The sequence below is a fragment of the Lemur catta genome, chromosome 1, assembly GCF_020740605.2.
Source record: "Lemur catta isolate mLemCat1 chromosome 1, mLemCat1.pri, whole genome shotgun sequence".
NCBI classification, from domain to species: domain Eukaryota; kingdom Metazoa; phylum Chordata; class Mammalia; order Primates; family Lemuridae; genus Lemur; species Lemur catta.
The window spans coordinates 275,635,684-275,661,250 of record NC_059128.1 but is presented as its reverse complement, the minus strand read 5'-3'; the positions used below and the strand labels follow the sequence as shown (position 1 = coordinate 275,661,250).

Below are 25,567 nucleotides of genomic sequence, written 5' to 3'. Positions count from 1 at the left end.
ACTGAGCCCTCACCCCGTGGGATCTGATGCTATCTCCAGGTAGACAGTGTTGGAATTGAATTAGAGGACACCCAGATGGTGTCTGCTGCTTGGTGTGTGGGGGAAAACTCCTTACATTTGCCACAGAAATCTTCTGTGTTGATGATTGTTGAGGAGGGAGAGCAGAGAGGAAAACATGGTTTGAGTGTTTTTCCTAAACATTCACTCAAAGATTTCTAAGGAGAATTGACACAAGAAAAGATGGAATCATCTTCATTTACATCCCCCTTCATTCCAAAAGTTTTGAGATGGTTTACAAAGAGACTTAATTTCTCATCTTAGTGTAGTAGAATGCAAAGACAATATTAGGGGTAGAAGAAAGTAAGAATATGAAAGATAATATGAAACCAAGGTTGGCCAAAATATAAGCAATAAGGTCACATGAGCTTTCCCCAAATTGAGCCACATATTTGATTACTGTGAACTATGTACTAATCTGAATTATTCATTTTATAAAATGGCCTTTAATAGGCTTTTACTAATAATCCAGACTCCATGAGATTATCTGAGATAGAATTAAAAATAAGGCCAAATATGGCTCCAATCTTCATATAAAAAATTTTATACATAAACTTTTAAATGAATAACACAAAATAGTTTATTTATTTTTCTTCTTCCACCCCAGAATTCTATTTTACTATTTTAAACATTTTACTACTCCCCATTTGTTATCCTCTTAGGAAATATCATATCCTTGATTTCTGTCATCTCTGTAATACATTAATGATGAAATCTAGTGATATTATCCAGAATTAAGATTATTATTAGCACTCTACAAAAGTCTACTGAAAAGAAGATAATAAAGAATATAGTTAACTCTTGTTCAAACTTATAAGTTAATCATATAATGGTTTTAACCAAACTTTCCATTTAAAAACAAACAAACTTACCTGGCCACATCGAATGATTGTGCCTTCTGTAATTTAGTGTTTAATTGTGACCCGGGACCAGATCTACTAAAGGAAGAACTCTTTGGCAATGTGGCTGCTGTAAAAATAAATAAATGTTGAATAACTAATTCTACAAAGATAAATTTATTTATGAAAATTAGAATGCATAGTCATCAAATCTGAAGCAGAAATAATTCCTCTTTTCTTACCATCCTGGACTTAAAAAGACCTATTCTCTCCTTACTTTCTATCCTCCTGCCAAAAATGTTTCTACATTTACTTTTTCTACCAAAAAATCACCTAAGTAGTAATGCTGACATCCATAAAATTTTACTCTTCATTAAATATTTAGTATCACATTTTATAGGACCTGTTTCAATAAAGAGGTAACAGCTTAAATATATAAAATAGCATATTCTTAACAGCACACTGAAGGAGCTGAAGTGTTAGTTCCAGATGTAAGAGCCAAAAAGTCACAGACAGCAGTCTTGGCCAGATAACATGTGATGCTAGGGAGGGTCAGCTTTTGTGTCTGATTCTCATTTGAGCTGGTTAACTGTGTCAGAAAAAAAACACTCCTAGCCTCAGCCACATTCCCTCACCCTCGCCTGCCATCTTGCAACATTTGCGACTGGCCACAAAAGAAAACAAAACTCAACAGTGTGTGGATTCACTGAGGCCTCTGGAAAATCAACTTCACACCCTGTTTTAGCTGCCATCACATCTGCAGTTGTGGTCATATATGACAGATGGACTACATGTGACAAGAAAATCTAAAAAAAAAAAAAAGGAGGCACATTTAGATTCTCCGGCTGTAACTCAGAGACATATCCTGATATATATAACAAATTTGGGGGCTACGGACACAGAACTGTTTCAGATATAATGCTATTGAATTTACTCAGACATATTCAAAGTACTTTTCAAAAAATATTTTCCATATTGATATGAATTGATTAAGATTTGTTAGACTAAGCCTACCTACATCTATAGTTTATGCTTTCTATTAACTAAAGGAAAAAAATACGTTGAATAAAGTCTCAAAATGAAAATAACTAAACCAGGAACTGTTAAATCCTTTCCTTCAATTAAGCAAAAAATGTAATACTATAAAATAGTATAAAATGTTCTTTTTTCTCTCCCCTGCTCCACATATAATTCTATTCCCAGGGGATTGGCTTGCTTATTAGCAATTCATAGCAGCTAAAGAAAAGTAGTAACTGATGCATAAAAACACAAAATGTTCAAATACTGTTCAACTTCAATTGCTCCCATCAGCCCTGAAAAGGAAATTATACCCTTGGATTCTACTGTTGAGTTCACCTTTGTCCACAGTGGTACCTAGAAATCTATAATTCCATTCCCTTTCCCTCTTTCTACCTTAGTATATCCCATTTAATATGCTGGGAAAAAACGAGAAATTAAGTAAAAAAAAAAAAAATATTTTCCTCTGGAATAAAGTATCATTTAAATATAATCAGAAAGTGAAGACAAAAGATTTAACAATAATAAACAGCAAAATACAAGTTGTAAAAATTCAGTGTATGGTTTCAGCAAGTCACATACCAGGATGAGCAAATGCAGGCAGAGGTTGCATAACAGGGGGAGCCCCATTAGCCAGGGGAGGCACTGCTGCTGTGGGAACAGAAGATACTAGGGGTGGAGACATTCCAACAACTGGAATGGATCCCATTGGCACTGGAGCAACAGCTGTAAGCGGTGGCATGCTGGCAATACCTCCTATACCTGTGAAGAAAAAAATCCCAAGAAAATTCACTTCCGATCACATTTCTACAGTTAATGATAATTAATCTAGTACTGCCTGAAGAAGAAAATCACTGTCTGGATGTAATATATTCCCATTTAAAACATGGCTCAGAGAGCTGGGTTGTTGAATGCATACATGGAATTGCTGGGAGGGTCCTGCTTGTAGAGGCCGTGTAAGTTCTTCATCCTCCCCAGTACCCTAGAGTATGCCTCTCCTCCATTTGGCTATAATTGAGTTGTAACCTTTATAATAAGCCATTAAAGACAAAATAAAAAAATAAAATATGGTTTCAGATTAATCGTTTTGAATAGTGTCAAAAACTATGTCAAGGATCATCACATCAAAGGACTCAAGACCCAACTTGAAGAGGAATCAAACAGATGAGGACCAATGAGAATAAATGCGGTGGAATTAAAGGCATCAAATATAATTAAATCCATTAATTCAAAAAGGATACTTAAAAACAAATAAAATCCCAACTGGTCACCATGGGAGGATGCTAGGCAATCAGTTTATTATTTTTTAAGCTAGTAAATGAAATGTGAGGGGACAATCACACATTCAACCTGCCTTTCCTATATATACTGTACCTCAGGGTAATCCAATATCTGATGGAGGGAAGCATCTCTTTAAAAAAGTATTCTAACCAATAAGTGAAGAAGAAATGATAAAATAACAAAAAATGGTTCCTTTCTTTTTTATTTCTTTGTCTCAATTTTTAAAACTTCTTTTGTGTTAAGTAAATATATTTTAGTGTTTAAATTCCTCTGTTAATTTTTTTTATTATTGTTTAAAAGTAGCTTTCTAAGTAGTTGTTCTAGGGATTAAAATCTCCATGTCCATAATGAATGTATCATAACCTACTTCTAATATGGGCAAGACACAGAAACTTTGCACAAATATAGCTCAGTGCCCTTTCTCCTCTGTGCTATTACTGTCACACACTTTATGTCTATATATGCTATAAGCCCAGAAATACAGGGTTAGAGTGATTACTTTATATACTCTTATATCTTTTAAAGTTGAGAGAAAAGGAGAAAAATAGATTTATACGGTTTTTATTTTTATTTATTTATTTATTTATTTATTTTGAGACAGAGTCTCACTCTGTTGCCCGGGCTAGAGTGAGTGCCGTGGCGTCAGCCTAGCTCACAGCAACCTCAAACTCCTGGGCTTAAGCGATCCTACTGCCTCAGCCTCCCGAGTAGCTGGGACTACAGGCATGCGCCACCATGCCCGGCTAATTTTTTCTATATAGATTTTTAGCTGTCCAAATAATTTCTTTCTATTTTTGGTAGAGACGGGGTCTCACTCTTGCTCAGGCTGGACTTGAACTCCTGACCACGAGCAATCCACCTGCCTCGGCCTCCCAGAGTGCTAGGATTACAGGCGTGAGCCACCGCGCCCGGCTGGGTTTTTAAAATTAACCTACATATTTATCTTTTTTTTTTGAAACAGAGTCTCAGTTGGTTGCCCCAGGTAGAGTGCAGTGGAATGATCATAATTCACCGCAATCTCAAACTCCTGGGCTCAAGCGATCCTCCTGCCCTCAGCCTCCTGAGTTGCTCGGAGTATAGGCATGTGCCATAATGCCCAGCTAATTTTTCTGTTTTTAGTAGCGATAGGGCCTCCCTCTTGCTCAGGCTGGTCTTGAACTCCTGAGCTCAAGCAATCCTCCTGCCTTGGGCACCCAGAGTGCCAGGATTACAGGCGTGAGCCACTGTGCCTGGCTCATATTTATCATTTTTGATGTTCTTCCTTTCTTTTGATACATTTAAGTTACCATCTCTGATGATTTCCTTTCATCCTAAAAGACTTGCTTTAATATTTCTTTTAAGGTAGGTTGGTAGCAATGAATTCTCTCAGTCTTTGTTTATTTGAAAATGTCATCATTTCACCTTCATTTTTAAAAGACAGTTTTGCTGAATATAAAATTCTTGGTTGGCTTTTTTTTTTCTCTTCTTCATGAGTTGTTTTTCCCTTGCTGCTTTCAAGATTTTATCTTTGTGTTTGGCTTTCATAGTTTAACTCCAATGTGTCTAGGTATGGATCTCTTTGTATTTGCCTATTCAAGGTTTGTTGAGCTTTTGAATGTGTAAAATAATGCTTTTCACTGAATTTGGGAAGTGTTTGGCTTTTATTTCTTTAGATATTTTTTCTGTGCCTTTCTCTATCTTCCTTCTAGAACCCCCTCGAAATGTATTAATATATTGGTATATTTGATCTTTTTCCACAAGTCTGTGAAGCTTTGTTAATTACTGTCAATCCTTTTGTTCTCCTTTGAATTGAATAATTTTTATTGATTCTGCTTCAAATTCAGCTTTCTGCTATGTTGAATCTGCTGCTGAGACCCTCTAGTAAATTTTTCATTTTGTTTATTGTATTTTTCAGTTCTAGAATTTCCATTGTTCTTTTTTGTAATTTCTTTTTTTTTTTTTGAGAATCTCTATTTGTTGATTCATTGTCATACTTTCCCTTAATTCTTTAGTTTCTTTAGTTCTCTGAACATAATTGCTGCTTTGAAGCCTTTGTCTGCTAAATAAATCTGACAGCTGGATCAGAAATAGTTTCTACTGATTGCTTCTTTTCTTGAGTATGAGCCATACTGTCCTGTTTTTTTAAAATGTCTCATAATTTATAGCTGAAAATGGACATTCTAGATAATGTATTTCAGTTACTCCATCTCTGATTTTCCCCCAAAGGAAAATCAAACAAAACAACCAAAGGTTGTTCCTATCTTTATTCAGGAACTTACATGGGCTAAATCTGAAAACTCTATCCTCCCCATGTTGTGCAGCCCCTGATGGCTCTGCTCAGTTGGGATTTTACAAATTATTGTTTCTATTTTTAAGGCTGGCTTGCTTGGGTTTGCCCGTTATCTACATAGCACAATGACTGGATGGAAGTTGTACTCAAACACCTGAAGCCAGTAAGGCTTTCTTTCCCTGACAATCAATCTGTAAGTCAACACAAAAATGTACTCAAAGTTCAGACCATTTTAATGTCTGCCCCAGCTTTTGTATTTTTTAGGGCCATTTCATATATCCTCCATACATGCATGCAGCTTGAGGGTTGGTCAGGAGTTTTGGCTGGCTTGGGCCCACCCTGGTGTTAGCCTCACATGTGCACTGCGCCTCAACCAAATATACACTCGCCTAGCCATGACCACAACTAACAGAGCTACTGGCCCTACCTGCTCATCTGCTGCCAAGATCGTCACTTCCACTACCAAAGCTGCTGAGCACAGGTATTATTTCCACTCCAAACCAAGTAAGTCCCCTTCAATAACATAGCAAGGCTGCTAGTATTTACAACCTGCTCCTCCATATTAACTGAGTTGAAGGGTTGAGGGTAGGAACATGCCCAGGAAAGAATGCCACAGACTTCTGCTTTTCCCACTATTCATACCTGAAGCTCAGCAGCTTTTCAAGCACAAATGATTCTCAGATAGTTACGTATCTTTGTTTGACCTCCAGAGCACTGAAATGGTTATTTTGTCAATTTTGTCCAGCCTTGCAGCTGCCCTTGGGGGAAGATTTTACAGATCTCACTCAGGCATGGTTGGAAATCCCATCACTGAAATGTCTTTCAGGTTTCTTTTAACCTATAGGCCCCTCTCCATGCCTTTCTTTTCCTTACAATTTATCTGCTGAAAGACCAATTTATCACAAGGCCTGTAAAGTTTCCCAGTCTGGATTTTGCTGATTGCATCCTCAGGGTACATTTCAACATTTTCCTCTATCTGTATTTCCTGCAAATAGGCAGATAGATTTGAAGACTGGATCAGACTCGGGTTGGATCTCTTTGGCAACACTATAGAAAGCACATAAAATGTAGTTGTTTTTTTGTGATCTTGGCAGTCATTGATGCTTAATGCCTATATTTATTCATTTATGGAGAGTTGCAAAATAGTGATGTTCTAATCTTACCATCTTTTTGTCATTTATTAGCTGGAATACTTTTATAAAGAGGTGCTTCTAATGAGAATATGTTAGTTGGCTATTTGGTTGTATAGCTCATGCAGGAAAAGTATGATAAATGCTTGGTTCTTTCTCTTTACCTGTTTTCAAGATAATGAATTGGTTCTCTATGATCCTCCTAAGGTGAATTTTTTAAAATAAATATCATTATTGAGTCATACATTTAAAAGTATTTGAGTTTTAATCCATGGTACTTATTATCACTTTTGAGGCTCAAATTATCCTGACTTGTGCCAATGTGAGCCTCTTCAAGTTAGCTTCTGAGAACTTCTGATGACACCCTACTATTCTTTGATAGCTTCCTTGCTGACAGTATTATAAGATGAGTCCTTCCAAACTCATTATGTACATTTCATGCTGTAGACCAGGATTCAGCCATTTCTCAAAAAAATTCTGGTTTCTTTTAGTGAGAAATGGTATTTCAAGTTCACAATCTGGGCTCACTGCCTTGCTGTGGTAGATCATTGTTTCTAGGCTTTTTTCAGTGGACAGAGCTAGGAGAGGAAGGGATGGATAGACGAATAGGCGGATGGGGGAGAGGAGAGAAGCCTTATGAGTTCATACTGATACTTCCAATTTGATAATTCAAATCCAAAACCATAGAGCTTTCATTTAACATTTGATACTCTCTACTACATTGGTATATCTCATTCTTCCACGCTTATTTTTTTTTCTTTTTGTAGCTGCCAGGAATACTGTGTTGAGAACTTCCACACTTAGAATACAGATTTTCAATGTATATAATAGAAGGGAATGATAGAATTAGACTATTCCATAATTACTCATTTTTTATCACATATTTCAGATACAACAGTTTCAGAACAATACTAATACTACCACTAATATAATTGCTGAAAGCATTAAATCATTTTTTCAAACATTCCTGCCCCCCTTGTATTATATAGTTTTATTGTATCTACACTGTCAGAGCACATAGGAATTATATCTTATACTCTCTCCTTCCTGCCTTCATTTAGGTCTCAGTTCTACAGGTACCTATATATTTAATGCTCATCACCAGTCCTAATACTGATGTATCTCTAGCTATTTTTGGTTGTCTGAAACTCATTCTCTAACAGATTCCTCAAGAAGGTTCATGTTAATATTCCCTGAGTCCTTCCGAAATGATACAGTTTGCCTATGTTCTTTCTACTTGAAAGTCAGTTTTTCTGGACACAAAATCCTTGGCTCATTCTTTCTCTGAGAATTCTAAATATGTTACTCCATTTTCTTTTGGCATAAAGCACTGCTGTTGAAAAGTCTGAAGATAATCTAATTTTTCCCCTTGTAAGCCATGTGCTTTCTTTTTCTACATGCCCAAATAATTTTTTTTAAATAGAATATATCTTAGTGTTGGTCTTTCTAGATCTATATTCTCAGCCATATGATACTCTTTTTTAAACATAGTTTCAAATCTTTTATTTCAAGACAGTTGTCTTGAATTCATATTTAGCATCTGTTCTATCCTCTTGACTTTGGTTTTCTTCTTCAGGGACTCCTGCTGATCATAGAGTCAATAGTCTTTGCCTTAAAAATTTGTCACTATTTCTCAAATCCTTTTTTATTTCTACTTTTCCATTTCCTTTTACTTTAAACACTTTCCTCTTTCTATCATCTATTTCACTTCAGAGAGTACCTCTTGTGGTGCTTCCAGTTTAGTCTTCATTTCTGAAATGGATTTTTCTTTTATTTCTCATTTTTTTCCTCAGTTCTGTCACTTTATTCCTGACATTTTTAAAATTCTGATTTATATTGGTCTTTCAAGTCTTCTATCATTTCCATAGTAGCTTTTAGCTTGTTTTGAAGTAGTGCATTGCTGGTGTACCTTCATTGTCTATAGGTGTTATTTGGCTCTTTATTCTCTTTTTTCTAATAGTAACATTGTATTACTTGACCTTGTTTGATAACTTCTGCTGTGGATTTGCCCTTGCTTGAAATTTTCGGTTGCCTATTTTTAGTTTAGCCCTGCTGCCTGGGATTTCTTGTCTCTGTCTTCCTCCACCACTTTTGTCTGGACCTTCTCTTTCCTTTGTCTCCAGGAGTACTGCTCAGTTTTGATTCTACTCCCAGACACTTCTTCTCAGTATGGGGCCCTGTCCCCAAAGGAAGCCTTGTTGTCTTGAGGATTTATAGGATATAAACTGCTCCAGATCTCTTAGGTCTTCTTATCCTAGGCCTTTTGTCCTCAACCAGTACTGCAGAGAGTTTCAGTTGCTGCTTTCAGTCTGCTTGGTTGAACTTTCTTGTGAATACCTGTCAGCTATTTGGGGATTCTCCTGTTCTCAAGTACACTGGATACCTTATTTCTTCCCTCTTCCTCCTGCACCATTACAGATTTACACACTTCTGTTTGTATTTGTTTTTACTAAGAGCATGTATTACTTTAATAAAATTTTAAAGAGAATGTTGTTGAGCACAATGGTTGTCCCTGAGTAATAGAATTTAAAGTAATTTTCACTTTTTTTCCAAGTCTTTTTGCATTGTTGATTTCCAATTGGCATCTATTGTTTATACAATGAGAAAAACAGATTATTTATTTTGAAGAACAATAACAATGCTTATAGATACTGAAAGTCCAAGGAGAAGAAAAAAACTCTAACCTGGGTTTTACTAGGTAAAAGTACATAACCACGCATCTCATTTGGATCAGATTAACTTTGTATATCAACATATATCAATATGTATCAGACTGAACTTGTTGTTAGTTTTAGAATCCCCAAATTTTGTAAGTAAAACGATGATTTGATGACTATATTAAATTATACTCCTAATCACGGTTTTGGCTTAAGAAAGAATGTCAATCTACTCAAGCAACAAATAAAACAAACTAAAAACCTTTCATGAACTATCATTCAGATTTTCAAAAGGCTTGACAACGGATATTGTGCAAGCCAGTTAACCTTCAAGATACCCCATCTGTACTGCAGGCCCCTAAATCTTAAAAGGAGACTTACTACAAAAAGACACTGAGAAAGATGACTTTGAAATACCTCAAATTAATTGGCACCAAATGAACAATTTAAAAAATATTGTTTAATCAGACTGGTAAAAGGATCTTTTAATCTCCAAATTTGTTAAAATCTTCTCTTACATCATAATTTTTCCATTTTAAGTGACCCACTCAGCTTTTAAATAGCCACTACAAAGACTATCATCCTTTTATCAATTCACTACCTTTTCTGAACAAATGATTTTCTAAATAAATACATCTATATTCTGAATGCCATTACCTCGTACTGTGCTAAGTCTTAATTCTTGAAATTCTCCCATCTCTTCCGAATCACTGAGTTTTCCCTCTCGACTCTGTAAGAACGTGGGAGCACTTCGGCTGATATGCTCCTCCAGCTGTTTCTCTTTACAGTTCAACTCTCTCTTCTCTTCCAAGCCTCCAATCAGGTTTTTGTCCCTACTGCTCCACTGAAACTCCTTGTCAAAGTCACTCACAAGCTCATCATATCAAATCCCATCACCACTTTTCTGTCTTATTCTAACTCAATCTCTCAGAAACAACTCAAACAATGGAGGATTCCCTCCTACTTGAAACACTTTTTCTTGGCCACTAGGACACAAACCTTCTCCCATTTCATTCTTGTCAGTCTCAGTTTCTAGCTTCTTCCTTTTTACCAGACCTTTAAGAAATGTCACATCACACCAAGGCTTAGCTCTACATCATCTGCTCTTTCCTAGCTAAACTTTCTCCCTAAGATATCTTAACCACTCCTGGGGCTTTCACACTATCCATATGCAAACTCTCCCAGAGTTTACTAATCCCTCCTCTGAGCTCCAGGTCAGTAGTCATCCCACTCACCTCAATGTAGAAATCTATTAGCCCCCTTAAACATGGCCAAAACTTTTGATTTCCCCTCCCAAACCATTCCTCTTCCTGTTATCCCCACCCTCGGTATATGGTTATACCATCCATCTAATTAATCATGCTAAAAACCTTAATTCTCTTTCCTCACTTTTTATTTCCAATCTATTGACAAGTCTTTTTTATTTTTTCTTCGAAACTATAAGCTACAATGAATCTAATCAGTCCTCCACAACGATTATCACCAGCCAGATCTAAATCACTATTACCTCTTGCCCGTGGCAAAAGCTTCCTAACTGGTCTCCAGAATTCCATTCTCCTTCCCTACAATCTGGTCTTCATATAATCCAGATTTTTTTCCTAAGGGTCTATCAACCATGTCACTCCTTCACTTAGAAGCTCTCCGTAGCTTTCAACTGCACTTGGGGGAAAAAAACCCAAAACCCTAACTCCTTAATATGGTTTTCAATATTAGGCCCTAATATTAATATTTAATATTATTATTTAATAATATTTAATATTAGGCTCCTGCCTTAGCTCCCTGTGCTCATGGCCTACTCATACTTCAGCTACAAGTTGCTCCCACACCTGGCAAAGCCAAACTCGTTTTAGCTTAGGATCTTTGCAGTTGTAGTTCCTTTTGCCTGGAAGGCTTCTCCCCTAGGTCTTCACATGGTTCTCATCATCTAAGTCAGCCTAAAAGTCATCTCCTCTGAGAATTCTTCCCTGGCCACCCTGTCCAATCTGTCTCTCTCTATCCTATTACCCTGTTTTAATGAATTGACTGAACTTACTCCTACCTGGAACTATTTATTTATTTGCTTGCCTCCCCATAAGCTCCATAGCTGTAGAAGCCATGATGTCCTGCTCACGACCACCCCCCCAGAAACTAGGACACACAGGTGGGGCTTTAAAAAATAACTGGTTTAATCCAGTAAAACCATGTACTCTGGCAAAATGAAAACCAAACAAGAGAAAAGTAAACTGCTCTTGAATAAGTCAGGTGCAGAGTAAAAGAAGAATCACGCTATGTGCAAACATACCAAGAGAGAAGAAGGAAATTTTACTCATAGACTTTCCTGGAATTGAGCTGGGTGCTCTTAGGCAAGTCATAATACCACTGCACCCCAATTCCCTCTTCTATAACATAGGGGCGCTGAACAAAATGATTGCTCAGACCCCTGCCTGAGCCTTAATTCTACAGTGTGTTAATATCTGCATTAAAAGTACATGCAGTCGAGGAACCCCGGAAGAGTGACACTACACGGCACCCAGCAGGTTTGGTGTTAATGAAGGCAGGAGGGAGAAGGTAACCTAGAGCCTAGAAAAACCGTGGGTTTGGAAGCCTCTACCTCCTTTGTTAAATTGGCCTTAAGACAATTGTTCAACTTCTTAGAATCTCAATTCCCTCATTTATGTTATAGGGCTAATAATTTCTGATTAATTTTGGGGTTATTGTTGTAATCAAATAAAATACTGTATGTGAAGGCACATACTACGTCTAAGGGCTAAGAAATGCATAGTCAGATATTTTTTAACATTAATTAGAAAATAATGATAATAGTAATAAACTATTTTGTTCTCAAACAGCTGGAAAAACTATTTAAAAAAAAATTACCCTAGTTTGAGCTGAGAAGTGGGACTAGCAATACTAGTAAAGAGCAGATCTTCGTGAAAACTTGGGCAGACTTGATTAGGACCACATACTTGTAACTTCTCCTGTGTCCTCATATTCCCTCATGGCTTATCCTCTTGAAAGTCATTTACTGAGAATGTTGATGTGATGAGAACAAGGTGAGGAAAGGCAGAGAGAAGGCTGCAGAAAGAGCTATGGGCTGGCTGGCAGGGTGTCAGGTCAGCAATCCCGGTGGGTTCCCTTCCTAACTTGTGGCAAGTTACTTAAGTGACTGTAAAACCTTCTCAGCAGTGAGGCCACAGCCTCCCTGAAACTAAATCAGCAATATCTCCACAGTTGAAATTCCTATAGCGGAATGGAACCAAGAGAAAACAAATGAAATGTTACAGGAAAAATTACTGACCCCCAGGTTTGAGGGGAAAAAGAAGAAATGGGATGCCTCTGGCCATCTGACCCTTTCTCCACTCTGAAGTTTCTTCTTGCAGCACTGGAAGGAGGCCAAAGGAAAACCAAATACCCTTTAACTATTTTAACACATTGGTCCTGAACAAAAATTGGTTACAGGGACCTTCAGGGATTCAGAGCGATTTCCACTTAAATAAGCGGGTTAACTAAAGGTTAATCACTGTGAACACACAATGGACAAGACAAACAAGTACCCTGGTCACACAGAGCTACTGTACTCTTCACTTCTGCTCCTCCCAGCCTTTGCTCATACATGAGTTTTTTCTTACTCTCTTGAACCACTGTCCTATGTGCCTAAAATTCTTCCCCAAACTTGTATCTTTCCCCTTACAAAAACTAGCCTTGTGGCTAAACCTCACCAAAAGAAAGGCAATACGTTGTTTGTTTTTAATAGGAAACCTAATAATAAGTAAAACCAGAGTATTTATCTGTCTAAGCTTATCATTAATTGTATCAGAGACAACCTGAATTACTGCTGACTGCCTCTCCCAAATCTAATTCACTTTATCACCTATTATCAGATATATTAGGATGAAAAGAGGGAAAAAACTCTAGTCACAGTTTTTGTGTTTTGTTTTAAACTGTTAAAGAAGCTCCCCATGAATCAGATGTTAGATCTGATTACTGTGATCTTCAAATCAACCTAAATAATTAAAGTCTAGGGTGAAACAGAGAAGAAATCAGAACTGTTGATGATCCCAGACAATCAACTAATTAACAATTTATGAGAAAAATACCTGGCTGAAAGATAACTTTTTAACGGAATTATGTTTTTAATCATGATACAAATGTTTTTATTTTCCATTCCATTTTGTTCTAAGAAAAAATTGAATGTGGGTAATTTTTTTTTTTTTTTTGAGACAGAGTCTCACTTTATTGCCCGGGCTAGAGTGAGTGCCGTGGCATCAGCCTAGCTCACAGCAACCTCACACTCCTGGGCTTAAGCGATCCTACTGCCTCAGCCTCCCGAGTAGCTGGGACTACAGACACGCGCCACCATGCCCGGCTAATTTTTTTATGTATATATATTTTTAGTTGGCCAGATAATTTCTTTCTATTTTTAGTAGAGATGGGGTCTCACTCTTGCTCAGGCTGGTCTCGAACTCCTGAGCTCAAACGATCCGCCTGCCTCGGCCTCCCAGAGTGCTAGGATTACAGGCGTGAGCCACCGCGCCTGGCCTGAATGTGGGTAATTGACCCAATACTGTAATTCAAAAAATATATTTCTAGACACCATAATCCAAAGGAATTATTTAGGCACAAGGAGAAATAGACATTATGGAAACACAAGCCAAAAGGAAGTATGTGACAACATGAAGGGTCAATGTGAAGTGCAAAAAAAAAGGACAAACATGCAGCAGACCACAAAACTGTTCCCAACTGACAACTGGCACCTTCACATTCATTGATCACTTTCACATCCTAGGGAACACGCTCCTTCTACTCAGCACTATCTGCCGGCACAAGGCCATCATCTTTGAGACAGAATTACCTCCTAGAATTTCATAATGCTATAAGCTAAGAGGGGAATAAAAGGGAAACATTTATTTTTAAAATACACAATGAAGTATAGGAACCAATTCATTTTCAGACTTACCAAATGCTGGTGCACTAGAAATAGCAACTGGTTGCTGTTTCATGACAGGGGGAAGTGAGGAGGGGAGCTGATATCCTTGCAGCTTTAGTTTGATAAGTTTCATAGCTATGGAAAACTCCACTTGATCCATTCTTCCATCATTATTCATGTCAGCTAGTGCCCTGCAAACCAACAGCATGAACTCAGAACAACTGTGATCATAAAATAACCTTTCCAAAACCACCACTCCCACTGACACAAAAACAAAATAATTAGCTCTCTTACCCCCAGGGAGAACACCACAAAACAAAATTTGTTTTCCAAGCTATGGGGAATAGCCTGTAAATACTGGCAAGGTCTTATTAACATAAAATATCTTTTACTCTGCTACTTTTTACTTATATGCTACCTCAGGTTATTTTCAGCCCCAGTGTGAGGTTTTGTATTTTAGACATCAAAAGGCATTTCTTTTTGGAGTTACGAAAATGTTCTAAAATTAGACAGTGGTGATGTTTGCACAACTTTGTCAATAAACTACAAACAAATGAATTAGACACTTTAAACTGAGTGGACTTTATTATGTGATTTATGTCACAATGAAGCTGTTGGGGAAAAACAAGGATTTAGAAACTGAATGTCATGGCTACAGATGTTTGGTTAGATTGCATTAACTGCTCTGTGGAGTTCTACAAACCTCAACATGGGAATAGGACTTGCTATGCTACACTATGCTACCCTATGCTATGGTATACTACACAATAATGCTAGTATTCTTCTAAAACTCTTAAAACTTTTCTTTAGAATCCTGTCTTGTACCACCCAACAACTCCGTAATGGGCTTACAAACATGCTTGCTGTTTGAAAATTGTACTCAATCATACATGCTCCAAGCACAACTTATAATGAGCTTCAAGACAAAGTATTTTCTCCCAAAGAAGAGTAAGCAAAAGGAAGAAATTTTGTTCTTGCAATTAGACACCACATTATACAACCCAAATTGTGCATATTCATGACTTAACCTCTTCTGCATAAAAAATGTTTATTCAGATTTCATTTCTTTTTAATCGAGACATTAAAAGCATGAATATTTATTCATATATTTGAAACCAGTTTTATAAAACTGTATTTGAAACATCAAATAAGACCAGCTAGTTCAATTAAAATGCATGACTAGCAATCTTTTAAAATGAATTACATCCAGATAGTGTCTACAAAAGAAAATAAAGTCACATAGAAAATAATCCCATGTAGTGGCAGTTAAAGAAAGAATATATGTAACAGAACAAAAAGCATGGCATATAACAAAGATTAAAAATTTCTAAAAGTGATAAAAAATTGTATAAGCACAACTATTTTGGAAAAGAAAGATTGATCATGAAGCAGGAAACAGAGCCCCATGGCTACAGGGACCACCCCCCACTTCCTCTCTCGGGTTCTCTTGCAGTCATGACCCCTTCAGCAAACCACACCAGTGGAGTCCAAATTCCCCTTCCCACTAGTGAGCTTGAACATCACTTTTCAGATGTTTTGCGGTCATTTGGGTTTGTACTTCTATGAAGTGCTTACTCATATACTTTGCCAAGTTTTCTGATGGATTCCATGTCTTTTTCTTGTCAGTTTATAAACTCATTGTGTATAACATGTTAACTGTTTATCTGCAGATTGTTCAAAGATTTTAAAAAATTCAATATTTGTTATTTTCTATATAATATACTTACTGTATAGGAATTCTAGATTTTTATACATAAAATATTTCTTTTCCTTTTTTAAGACACAGATTCTCACTCTGTTGCCCAGGTTGGAGGGCAGTGGCTTGATCATAGCTCACCGTAGCCTTAAACTCCTGGGCTCAAGTGGTCCTCCTGTCTCAATCTCCTCAGTAGCTAGGATTACAGGTATGTACGATCATGCCCAGCTTATTTTTTTTTTTTTAATTTTTTTTTAAGAGATGACATCTTGCTATGTGGCCCAGACTGGTCTCAAACTCCTGGCTTCAAGCGATCCTTCCCCCTCAGTCACCCAAAGTGCTAGGATTACAGGCATGAGTCACTATGCTTAGACCAATATTTCTTTTATTATATAGTTTGTAGGTGTTTAGTCCTTGATTTTCTAAGATTGTATTATTTTATTACATTTCAATCTTTAAACCAACTATAATTGCATGGGGCAGGGAATGTTATCCCCGGGTTCAACCATATTTCATGGATTCCTCACTTTTCCAGCAATATTTATTCCATCCTCTTCTCACTGAACTAAAACACATTTTTGTCATGTATTAAGTGTTCATATTAAGTGAGATCTGTTTCTGGATTATCTCTTTTTTTTTTTTTTTTTTTTTTTTGAGACAGAGTCTCACTTTGTTGCCCGGGCTAGAGTGAGTGCCGTGGCATCAGCCTAGCTCACAGCAACCTCAGACTCCTGGGCTTAAGCGATCCTACTGCCTCAGCCTCCCGAGTAGCTGGGACTACAGGCATGAGCCACCATGCCCGGCTAATTTTTTTGTATATATATTTTTAGTTGGCCAGATAATTTCTTTCTATTTTTAGTAGAGACGGGGTCTCACTCTTGCTCAGGCTGGTCTCGAACTCCTGACCTCGAGCGATCCACCCGCCTCGGCCTCCCAGAGCTAGGATTACAGGCGTGAGCCACCGCGCCCGGCCTGGATTATCTCTTTTGACTGAACAATTTCCAGGTCAATATGACAATGATATGATCACTCTGGCTCTCAGGGACATTCTGATATCTGGCAAGGTTTTATTAAAACTTTTCTTGGCTTATTCATGGATGTTTATTTTTTCCCTATGAATTTTAAGATCAGTTTATTCTACAAACAACCCTACTGGGATCCAAAAACTGTATTAGATTTAGATAATAATTTTTGGCAAACTGATATATTTGTGATAGTCTGCCCACCAAAGAAAATAGTATCTTTCCATTTGATCAATTCTCAAATTAATATTTCCTTTTTAATAAAACTGTCACTTTTTTCATATAATATGCTTTTTCTTGTTAAATGTATTCTAAGAAATTTTATCATTTTTGACAGAGTATTAAATGAAACATTCCCCCCATTTCTATTTGTAAGTGCTTATTTCAAGCATAAAGAAAAACTTTAATTAAAAAAAAATTATTTATTCTGTATTTAGCATAAATACTATAGAAGTTACTAAATTTCTGTGAATCTTAATTTTTTTAAACTAAAATCTCTTGGATTTAGTAAGTATACAACTACATAATTAGCAAAAAGTTAGCATTATCTTTTTTTCCCAATATTTGTGCAAATCCTCTTCTTGCTTCTAGACATTACTAATCTAGCAGTCAAGAAAAAATAAATAAGATACTACTGAATGCCTTCCTGCTCAGTTCTGAGTTTAAATGAAATGGATTTAGTATTTCAATGTTTAGAATATTTGGTACTGATTTTTCAAAGTGCTCTGACATATTTAAAAGTAGTTCCCCTTCTACTTATTAGAAATGGTTACTGTATTTTTTATCAAATGCCTAATCTACACCTGCTGGTGTGATAACAAGTTTTCTTCTTTTTATCTGCTTAAATAAAGACAAATGTTGATAGAACTTTTTGATTAAGAACCAATCTTGGACCTCTGGCATAAACTCAAATTGGAACTAGTATGTTACTCTTTTTATACATTGTGGAATTCTATTCACTAAGATTTTGTTTTGATTTTTTGCATCTATATTCATAATTGAAAATGGTCTCTGGTTGCTTTATTTTTGTACTAACTTTCAGGTTTTTGCTTTTGTTTTTGGTTTTTGGAGACAGACTTTCCCTCTTGCCTAGGCTAGACTGCCATGGCGTCAGCCTAGCTCACAGTAACCTCAAAGTCCTGGGCTCCAGCAACCCTCCTGCCTCAGCCTCCCGAGTAGCTGGAACTACAGGCACACGTTACCTTGCCCTGCTAATTTTTTCTATTTTCAGTAGAGAGGGGGTCTCACTTTTGCTCAGGCTAGTCTCAAACTCCTGAGCTCAAGTGATCCTCCTGCCTCGGCCTCCCAGAGTGCCAGGATTACAGGCATAAGCTACCATGCCCAGCCAACTTCCAAGTTTTATAAAGGAAATTAAGTAAATAAAATGAAATGGTGAACTTACCTTCTCTTGCTGAGTATTTTCAAAAAGAAAGTCAACTATTTCAAATAGCTTTCAGGGGGAAAATACTCCCTCTAAACAACCTCAACAGGCATACTAAAATCAACCAATCAATCAATCAGGCAGATTCCCCCTCCCTATTCCCCACACCACTGCCCCCAAAACGTGTTTACTAATGAGAAATGGAAATATACAATGTGGAATAATAAGTGGGTTAGGGGAGAAAAGACTTCCTAGTAATAGCTTAATTCGAATCTAGTGTTTCTCTAAAAATCTTCTTGTTGAAGTGCCTCCACGGGTGAGGAGAAGAAACATGTAATCATTAGGTTCTAGGAGCTTAACTTGAAACCATTCACTATAATCCCAACATCTGGTTGAAAATTTTGTGGTTCTCAAAAAAAAAAAAAAAAAAAATCTGAGTTAACAAAACAAATTGTGGGGACTCCCTGGTAATGAAAATTCAAAGGAATTTATGGAAATACAGTAGTTACTCCTACAAAGCCCAGCTCTCCAACCTTTCCCCCAATACAATAGAGTTGGCATTGTTTCAAAAAGCTTCTCTGCAAAAAACTGCTTCCCCTCTGCTATCCATTTCATTTCCCCTGTATAGTTATTTCTCCAGTTTATCTGTTTCTAATAATCCCCCCAAAGACTAACTATAAGTCTGACAATACTGAAATTAAATTCATTTAATTTCCAAAGTAAAAAATACACTAAAACCAATATAAGTGAAACAACTGCTATATATGACTCTTGAAACAAAGTCATTTTAAATACAATGTTAACCCTTATATTAAAATCTGTACATAACCACAGGCAGAGCTGAGTTGAGAAAGAGAACAGAGGTATCAAGCTTTCTGTTTGATTTGTACAAATAAACCATGTATCATTCTTATACACTGTAGGTTGGAAAAGTGCTGCGACTCCAAAAGAGGGAAAACTAAGTACGTATTTACCCCTTGAACCAGCAACTGCACACCTAGGAATTTACCCTGAAGACACACTTCCAATAATACAAAATCTCACATACACAAGCTAATTCATTGCTGTATTATCTGTAATTGCAAAATACTAGAAATAAACTAAATACATGTATGCAGGAGATTCGTTGAATGAACTATGGTATATCCTCCACAATGAATACTATGTAACTGTAAAAAGAAAATGAGAAAGATCTCTGTGGAATGATATGAGTGATTTCCAGGATATGTTATTAAATGAAAAAAAAGCAAAGAACAAAAGAACATTTATAAGAAGTTCCCTTAATTTATGGACGAAGAGGAAGTAATGTAAATATGAATACACACACATTATACATTATGTTCCTGCTTTTTTCCACAAAAATAAACAAATCAAGGATAACACAAAACTAATAAAATAGGAGGGAATAGGTATAAAGGGATAGGAGAGGGAGTGAACTTGTCTGAGTACACATTCTTGTATAGTTTTGGGTTTTAGAACCTTGTTAATGTGTTATGTATTCAAAAAGTAAAGTCCACCAAAATGAAGACAGACACTTAAACTAAATAAAAATGAAAACAAACGTAATAGTATTTTAAATAAATAACATATCCACATGGGAGGAGGAAAAAAATTAATCCAAGTAACTTTTTAACACATAGGTCCTGAGTTTAAAAACAAAAAGAACTACAAAGTAACCTTAAACTCTACTTAATAGGTTTGTGGTTTGTAGTGGATATGAATGTAGCAATTCTGAAACTACTTTGTGTATATCACAGGATTAAGGGAAGAGGCCAGTCTCCTCTTGGCCAGTTTCATTCACTGCACCAGGGCTGACGCCTGCGAATTTCTATAGGAGCCTAGCCTGCTCATATCCCATTCACTGGCCTCTAAGCTGGAGGTAAAACCAAGCAACAGCACAGATGAATCCAGCCTAGTCATTCATACACTAGGACACCTAATAAGGGCTAGGTACTACATAAGAATTGGAGTTAGAACTGTGAAAAAGATAGACAAGGTTTCTGCCCTCACATAATTTATATTTTACTGCAAGCTGACTCTAAACAAGAGAACAAATCAGACTGTTCGATGTGGTGGTAAGTGCTATCGAGGTAATGAGAAAGAGAAGACAGAAGGTGGGCACAGGGAACAACTTTAGACTAGCTGATCAGGGAACACACCTCTCTGGGGAGGTGACACATGAAGTAAAGAAACCTAAAAGGTAATGAACCAGCTATGTGAGGATCTAGAAGAATCGCATTACAGGAAGAGGAAAGATTAAGTGCAATGATTATGAAGCAAAAAGGAACCCGGCCCATTTAAAGAATAGAAAGAAAGTCAGTGTAGCTGGAACGCAGAAACTGAGTAATAGGCTGGGAGCTCACGCCTGTAATCCTATCACTTTGGGAGGCTGAGGCGGAAGGATCACTTGAAGCCAGAAGTTTAAGACCAGCCTGAGCAAAATTGAGACCTCATCTCTACAAAAAATAGAAAAATTAGCTGGGCATGGTGCGACGGTAGTCCCAGCTACTTGGTAGGCTGAGGCAAGAGGATCGCTTAAGGTTGCAGTGAGCTATAATGACACCACTGCACTCTACCCCGGGCAACAGAGTGAGACCCTGTCTCAAAAAAAAAAAAAAAAAAATTGAGGAAGAGAGTGATGCAAAACAGGAAGGGAATATAGCAAGAGCCAGATCATACTGGGATTTATAGCCTTGGTAATGACTTTGGATTTTATTCTCAACGGAGAGTTTCAAATGGATTTACTGTTTAAAAAGATCTTTCTAGCTGCTGTTTGGAGAATGGAATCTAAAGGGAAATGTGTGAGAGATTTCAGTCCCGATGCTCAAACAGTGGCCCCAGGGGAGATGACAGGTCAGGATGGGGGCAGTGGCAAGAGAAAGAAGTGTCCAGATTAGGAATAAAGTCTGTAAATAGAGTCCAATTATATGGTGATGGCTGGACATGCAGGATAAAGAAAAGAGGAATCAAGCATGGCTCTGGGTATTAGTTTGGGCAGCTGGATATATAAATGATCAATGCCCTGAACTGAGATGGTGAAGACTCAGGAATGAGGGATGGGAGAGGGGACCACAAGTCCAAATGGCTTTTATTTCTTTTTGTAAATTGGGTTTGGCAAATTTATCTTATTGGTGGCTGTAGGCCCTTCTGACATAAACTCAGAAGTGTCCTAAGATAGTACAAGTTACATGGCCGTTTGCCATATCACGTCCCCATCTTTGAACCAGATCACCAAGCTGTTCCAATCTTTGCCTTTAGGTCTCTGGCTCCCTTCTTTTCTCTCAGGGCCCATTTCCAGGTGGTGCTCCCACCCTGCCCCTCACTTCTCTCCATTCCTGTGGGCTCTCCTCCCTCAGAGTCCAAAGTCCTCATCCAGCCTCTTGGCCCCTTTTTCTTCCCTGTACCTTCTGGCTCTTGTCTGCCCTCTGCTTCCTCCTTCTCCCCCTCTAGGGCAAGGATGAAACAATTTAAAGCACTTCAATTGCCAAAATGCTATCTGCCAGTTTCCTTCCAGTTCCTTATTAGTAAGACAATTTCTAGGGAGATGTATCATATTTGGCCACTGTTATAATTTGGCATTGTACACAATGACTTGAGTCAATCCTCTGAGGACTAGGATTTTCTTGTACCCTTAAGTGGAAATCAGATTGCAGAGACAAGTAGTCCCCAAAGTATTAACAGGTTACAGTTCAAAGTTCTTAAATTGGTTAACTGGAATACAGTTTCTACATGGGAACAAAATATCATAAAGGTTTCCACCATATACTCCCCATCAGTCCGTATCACTCATATATTTGAAATGAAGTCTAGAACAAAGAAAGTAAAGCAGAAAGAGAGAAAAAGAGAGAGAGAGAGAGAGAGTAGGGAGAGAGACTCAGAACAGTTCCCGATTCTCAATCCAAGACTCTCTTCTTCCCCAGATGACTGACACAGGTACATAATACATACGTAACAGGATACATAAAATTTCAGAATCAAACCCATTCCTCTCTCTACCAAAAGGAGCAAGGACCTACCCTGGCAACTTACCAGAAAAACAATATAAGAATACAAGTTTAGTATGAGAGAGGAGGAGAGGAAACTATTTAGTTAGATCAGTGTTATTACGTGTAATTTTAAAAACCCAGTCTTGAGGAGGCCACGTATTGCCCAGGGTTACTACATGAATTTGTATCAAAGCCAGGTTGAAAGATCTTGCTCATACTTTGTACTAAATTATTTCATCATCGGAAAAGGACATCTGTGGTTCATGAAATTTCAAATGACTCTTCAAAGAAATTTCTTTTGGGAAAAGATATTTATAAGACTTTTTGATTTTTGTTTTTTCCTACTAATAGCAATTCTTGATAAAAGTAAAATATGCAATCACAAAATGTATTTAGTAAAATGTTAGAAAAAAACTCAAGACAAAGAAAACTTCTGATTCAACCTAGGATTGCCAAATCACCATTTTTAGTGTTAACAAAAATTTTCACAATAAAAATAGTAAATTAGTAAAAATGACTTTGGGTCATTCAGGTAAAAGTTTGGAAAGCTGTCTTAATAGAAAAAAGTGAAATTCATTAGATAATACTTTACTTTTCTCCATAATATTTATTACCATAACAATTTTTATGCTGCTATTAACTGTCTCCTTCCACTGGACTGTAATGTGAGTGAAAGCACTGATTTTGTCTATTTTCTCTGTTGCTGTATCCCCAGCACCAACAAAAGTTACTGGCCCATAGTAGACATCAGATAAATATTTTTTCAAGGCTGAATGAATAAATGTGGAGTGAGGTTTTACTGCAGCAGAGTAGTCATCATAAGACTGCTTCCTAAATGAACCTTCAAAAATTGGGAATACAATATAAAAGCACAATTCAGTGGAGGAAGTGAACTCTGGGAAAAAACATTCTAGCCAGAGGTCTTGATGATGGCATAAAACCAATCATGTACCAGGATTCAGAGCAAAAGAAGCTTGTTATAACAGGTGCACAAGTCTCTTGCAACAGTCCTCCTGTGCTCACATGCGCATGATTTCTTGTTCACATGCTCTTTTTTTCCCTCTGAGCCTATTACTTTATTTTAAAAGTAATTTCAATATCACTTGGTCATCTGATTTTTCAAGCTCTAGTAGATCAGAAGTTAGAACTAGAATGGCTTTGTAGGAGCAAGCCTCACTAGTTGAAAGAGACAGTCTGGCAGCCAATATGCTAACAACCTGGAAAAAGAAAATAAAGCAGACACTCCAAAAAGCACAAGAATCTGGTATCATTCTGTTTCAATTCAAATATATCGGAATACACACATACACACACACACACACACCCCCAACATATTCCATGAAAGCTTTGCTATTTCAGAACATAGTCAATGATTTTTCATAATGATAAACACAATCAAGAAAGGCTTAAATTGTGTTCTATACAGTCTCCTTGAAAATAATGATAAGCTGTTGATCCATTTCCATAAAATTAGGTTATTAAGTATGAAATGTCCGATTGCCTTAAGTACTAAGTTTGACAATTGATATCTCTGACATTTCACTTTGAAAATTCTTGTTTTATTTTTATTGTGAAGGTACATCCTCAGTCTTTCAAATGCACAATTTGGTTTGTGATTATCTTTCAATTTTTTTGGAGCAATTTTTGTGAAACCATGGATAAGTCAAAAATTCGTGTTATTTTTGAATATGAGTCCTGCTGTGGAACTAATTCTGTGCAGACAGTTCAAAATATCAATGAAGTGTTTGGGAAGAATGTGGTTAATGAACACACAGTTTGTAGATGGTTTGAGAAGTCCCATTCCAGTGACTTTAATCTTGAAAATGAGCCATGTGGGCGACCAGAGACCAAGGTGGATAATGATGAGCTGAAAGCTATGGTAGAAGTGAATCCATCTCAACCTATGCATGAACTAGCAGCAAGGTTTGATGTTACTATTCCAACAATATTGGACCATTTGAAACAAACGGGCAAGGTAAAGAAGCTGGATAGATCGGTTCCTCATGAACTAAACATCAGAAGAGAAGCTTGCCTTTCTTTGCTGTCACGACATAAAGGCAAACCATTTCTACACTGTATTGTGACATCTGATGAAAAATGGATTCTTTTTGACAATCGCAATGGTTGGATAAAGATGGAAGTGCTGAAACCCAGTCCAAAGCTGAATAGTCATCAACAAAAGTTAATGGTGTCTGTTTGATGGCCCAGTGCTGGTATCCACTACAGCTTCATGAAACCTGGTCAATCAATTACAGTGGATGCCTACTGCAGCCAATTAAATGAAATGATGAGGATGCTTACAAGTAAGCAGCCGAGATTGGTCAATAGAGACAGGCCAATCCACTTGAAAGACCACAAGTCGCACAAACAATGCTGTTCAAACTACAGCAGCTGGACTTAGAAATGCTCTGTCATCCACCACATTCACTAGACCTTGCACCAACTGGCTGCCACTTCTTCCAGGCTTTGGACCAATTCTTGCAAAGAAAAATATTCAATTCTCAACAAGCTGTGGAAAATGCCTTTCTCAATTTCATCGCCACTCACTATCCAGGCTTGTTCACTGCTGGCATAAACAAGCTATTATTAAGATGGCAAAACTGTGTCAATAGTTTAGGCGCATACTTTGATTAATTGTACTGCTTCTTGTTTGAGATATAATAAACTATACTTTTGATTTGAAATCAGATGACATTTCATATTTAACAACCTAATATAAATAAAAGAGGTTGGTCATTTAAGAAGACAACTATTAATAATTTTTTGGAAATTTGTTATGTGGAATACCCAGCCCCGGCAGACAATAATAGCTACCTTTTTGGGGTTTCAAGGGCCTACTGTGTGCCAGATTCCATACTAATTCCTTTATGTATAGTTTTCCGTGAATCCTCTCAACAACTCTGTAATGAAACTATAAGCATTCCCATCTTCTAGAGAACTGAGGTCTAAGAGGATAAATGTATGTACCAAATCAGAGAGACAGAAAGTGGCGCTGGGGGCCAGGGCATGATGGCTCACGCCTGTAATCCCAATACTTTGGGAGGCCAAGGCAGGAGGATCACTTGAGTCCAGGAATTTGAGGTTACAGTGAGCTATGTTCAGGCCACTGCACTCCAGCTTGGATGACAAAGCAAGACACTGTCTCAAAAAAAAAAAAAAGAAAGAAAGAAAGAAAGAAAGAAAGAAAGAAAGTTGTGATGGGATTCAAACTCAGGTATGTGCTCTTTTCATTATAGCGAGCTGCCTCCATAACACTAATAAACTCAGGGAAATGAATGAAATATTAAGCATACTTTGTGAGAAAATACAGCTTCTTACAGGACAGC

The 25,567-nt window shown here is 37.1% G+C and overlaps 1 protein-coding gene across 6 annotated transcripts in view; it reads right to left on the bottom strand.

The window, feature by feature from the left end:
* Positions 1–25,567, bottom strand: part of ITSN1 (intersectin 1) — a 194,690-nt gene that overhangs the window by 109,659 nt on the left and 59,464 nt on the right. For all 6 annotated transcript variants that reach the window (XM_045540588.1, XM_045540589.1, XM_045540590.1 and 3 more), the window contains exons 5-7: positions 14,187–14,347; positions 2,496–2,675; positions 930–1,026 (exon numbers count right to left, since the gene is read on the bottom strand). In XM_045540588.1, coding sequence (XP_045396544.1) covers positions 930–1,026; positions 2,496–2,675; positions 14,187–14,347 — 438 coding nt within the window. The remainder of the gene's footprint in view (positions 1–929; positions 1,027–2,495; positions 2,676–14,186; positions 14,348–25,567) is intronic.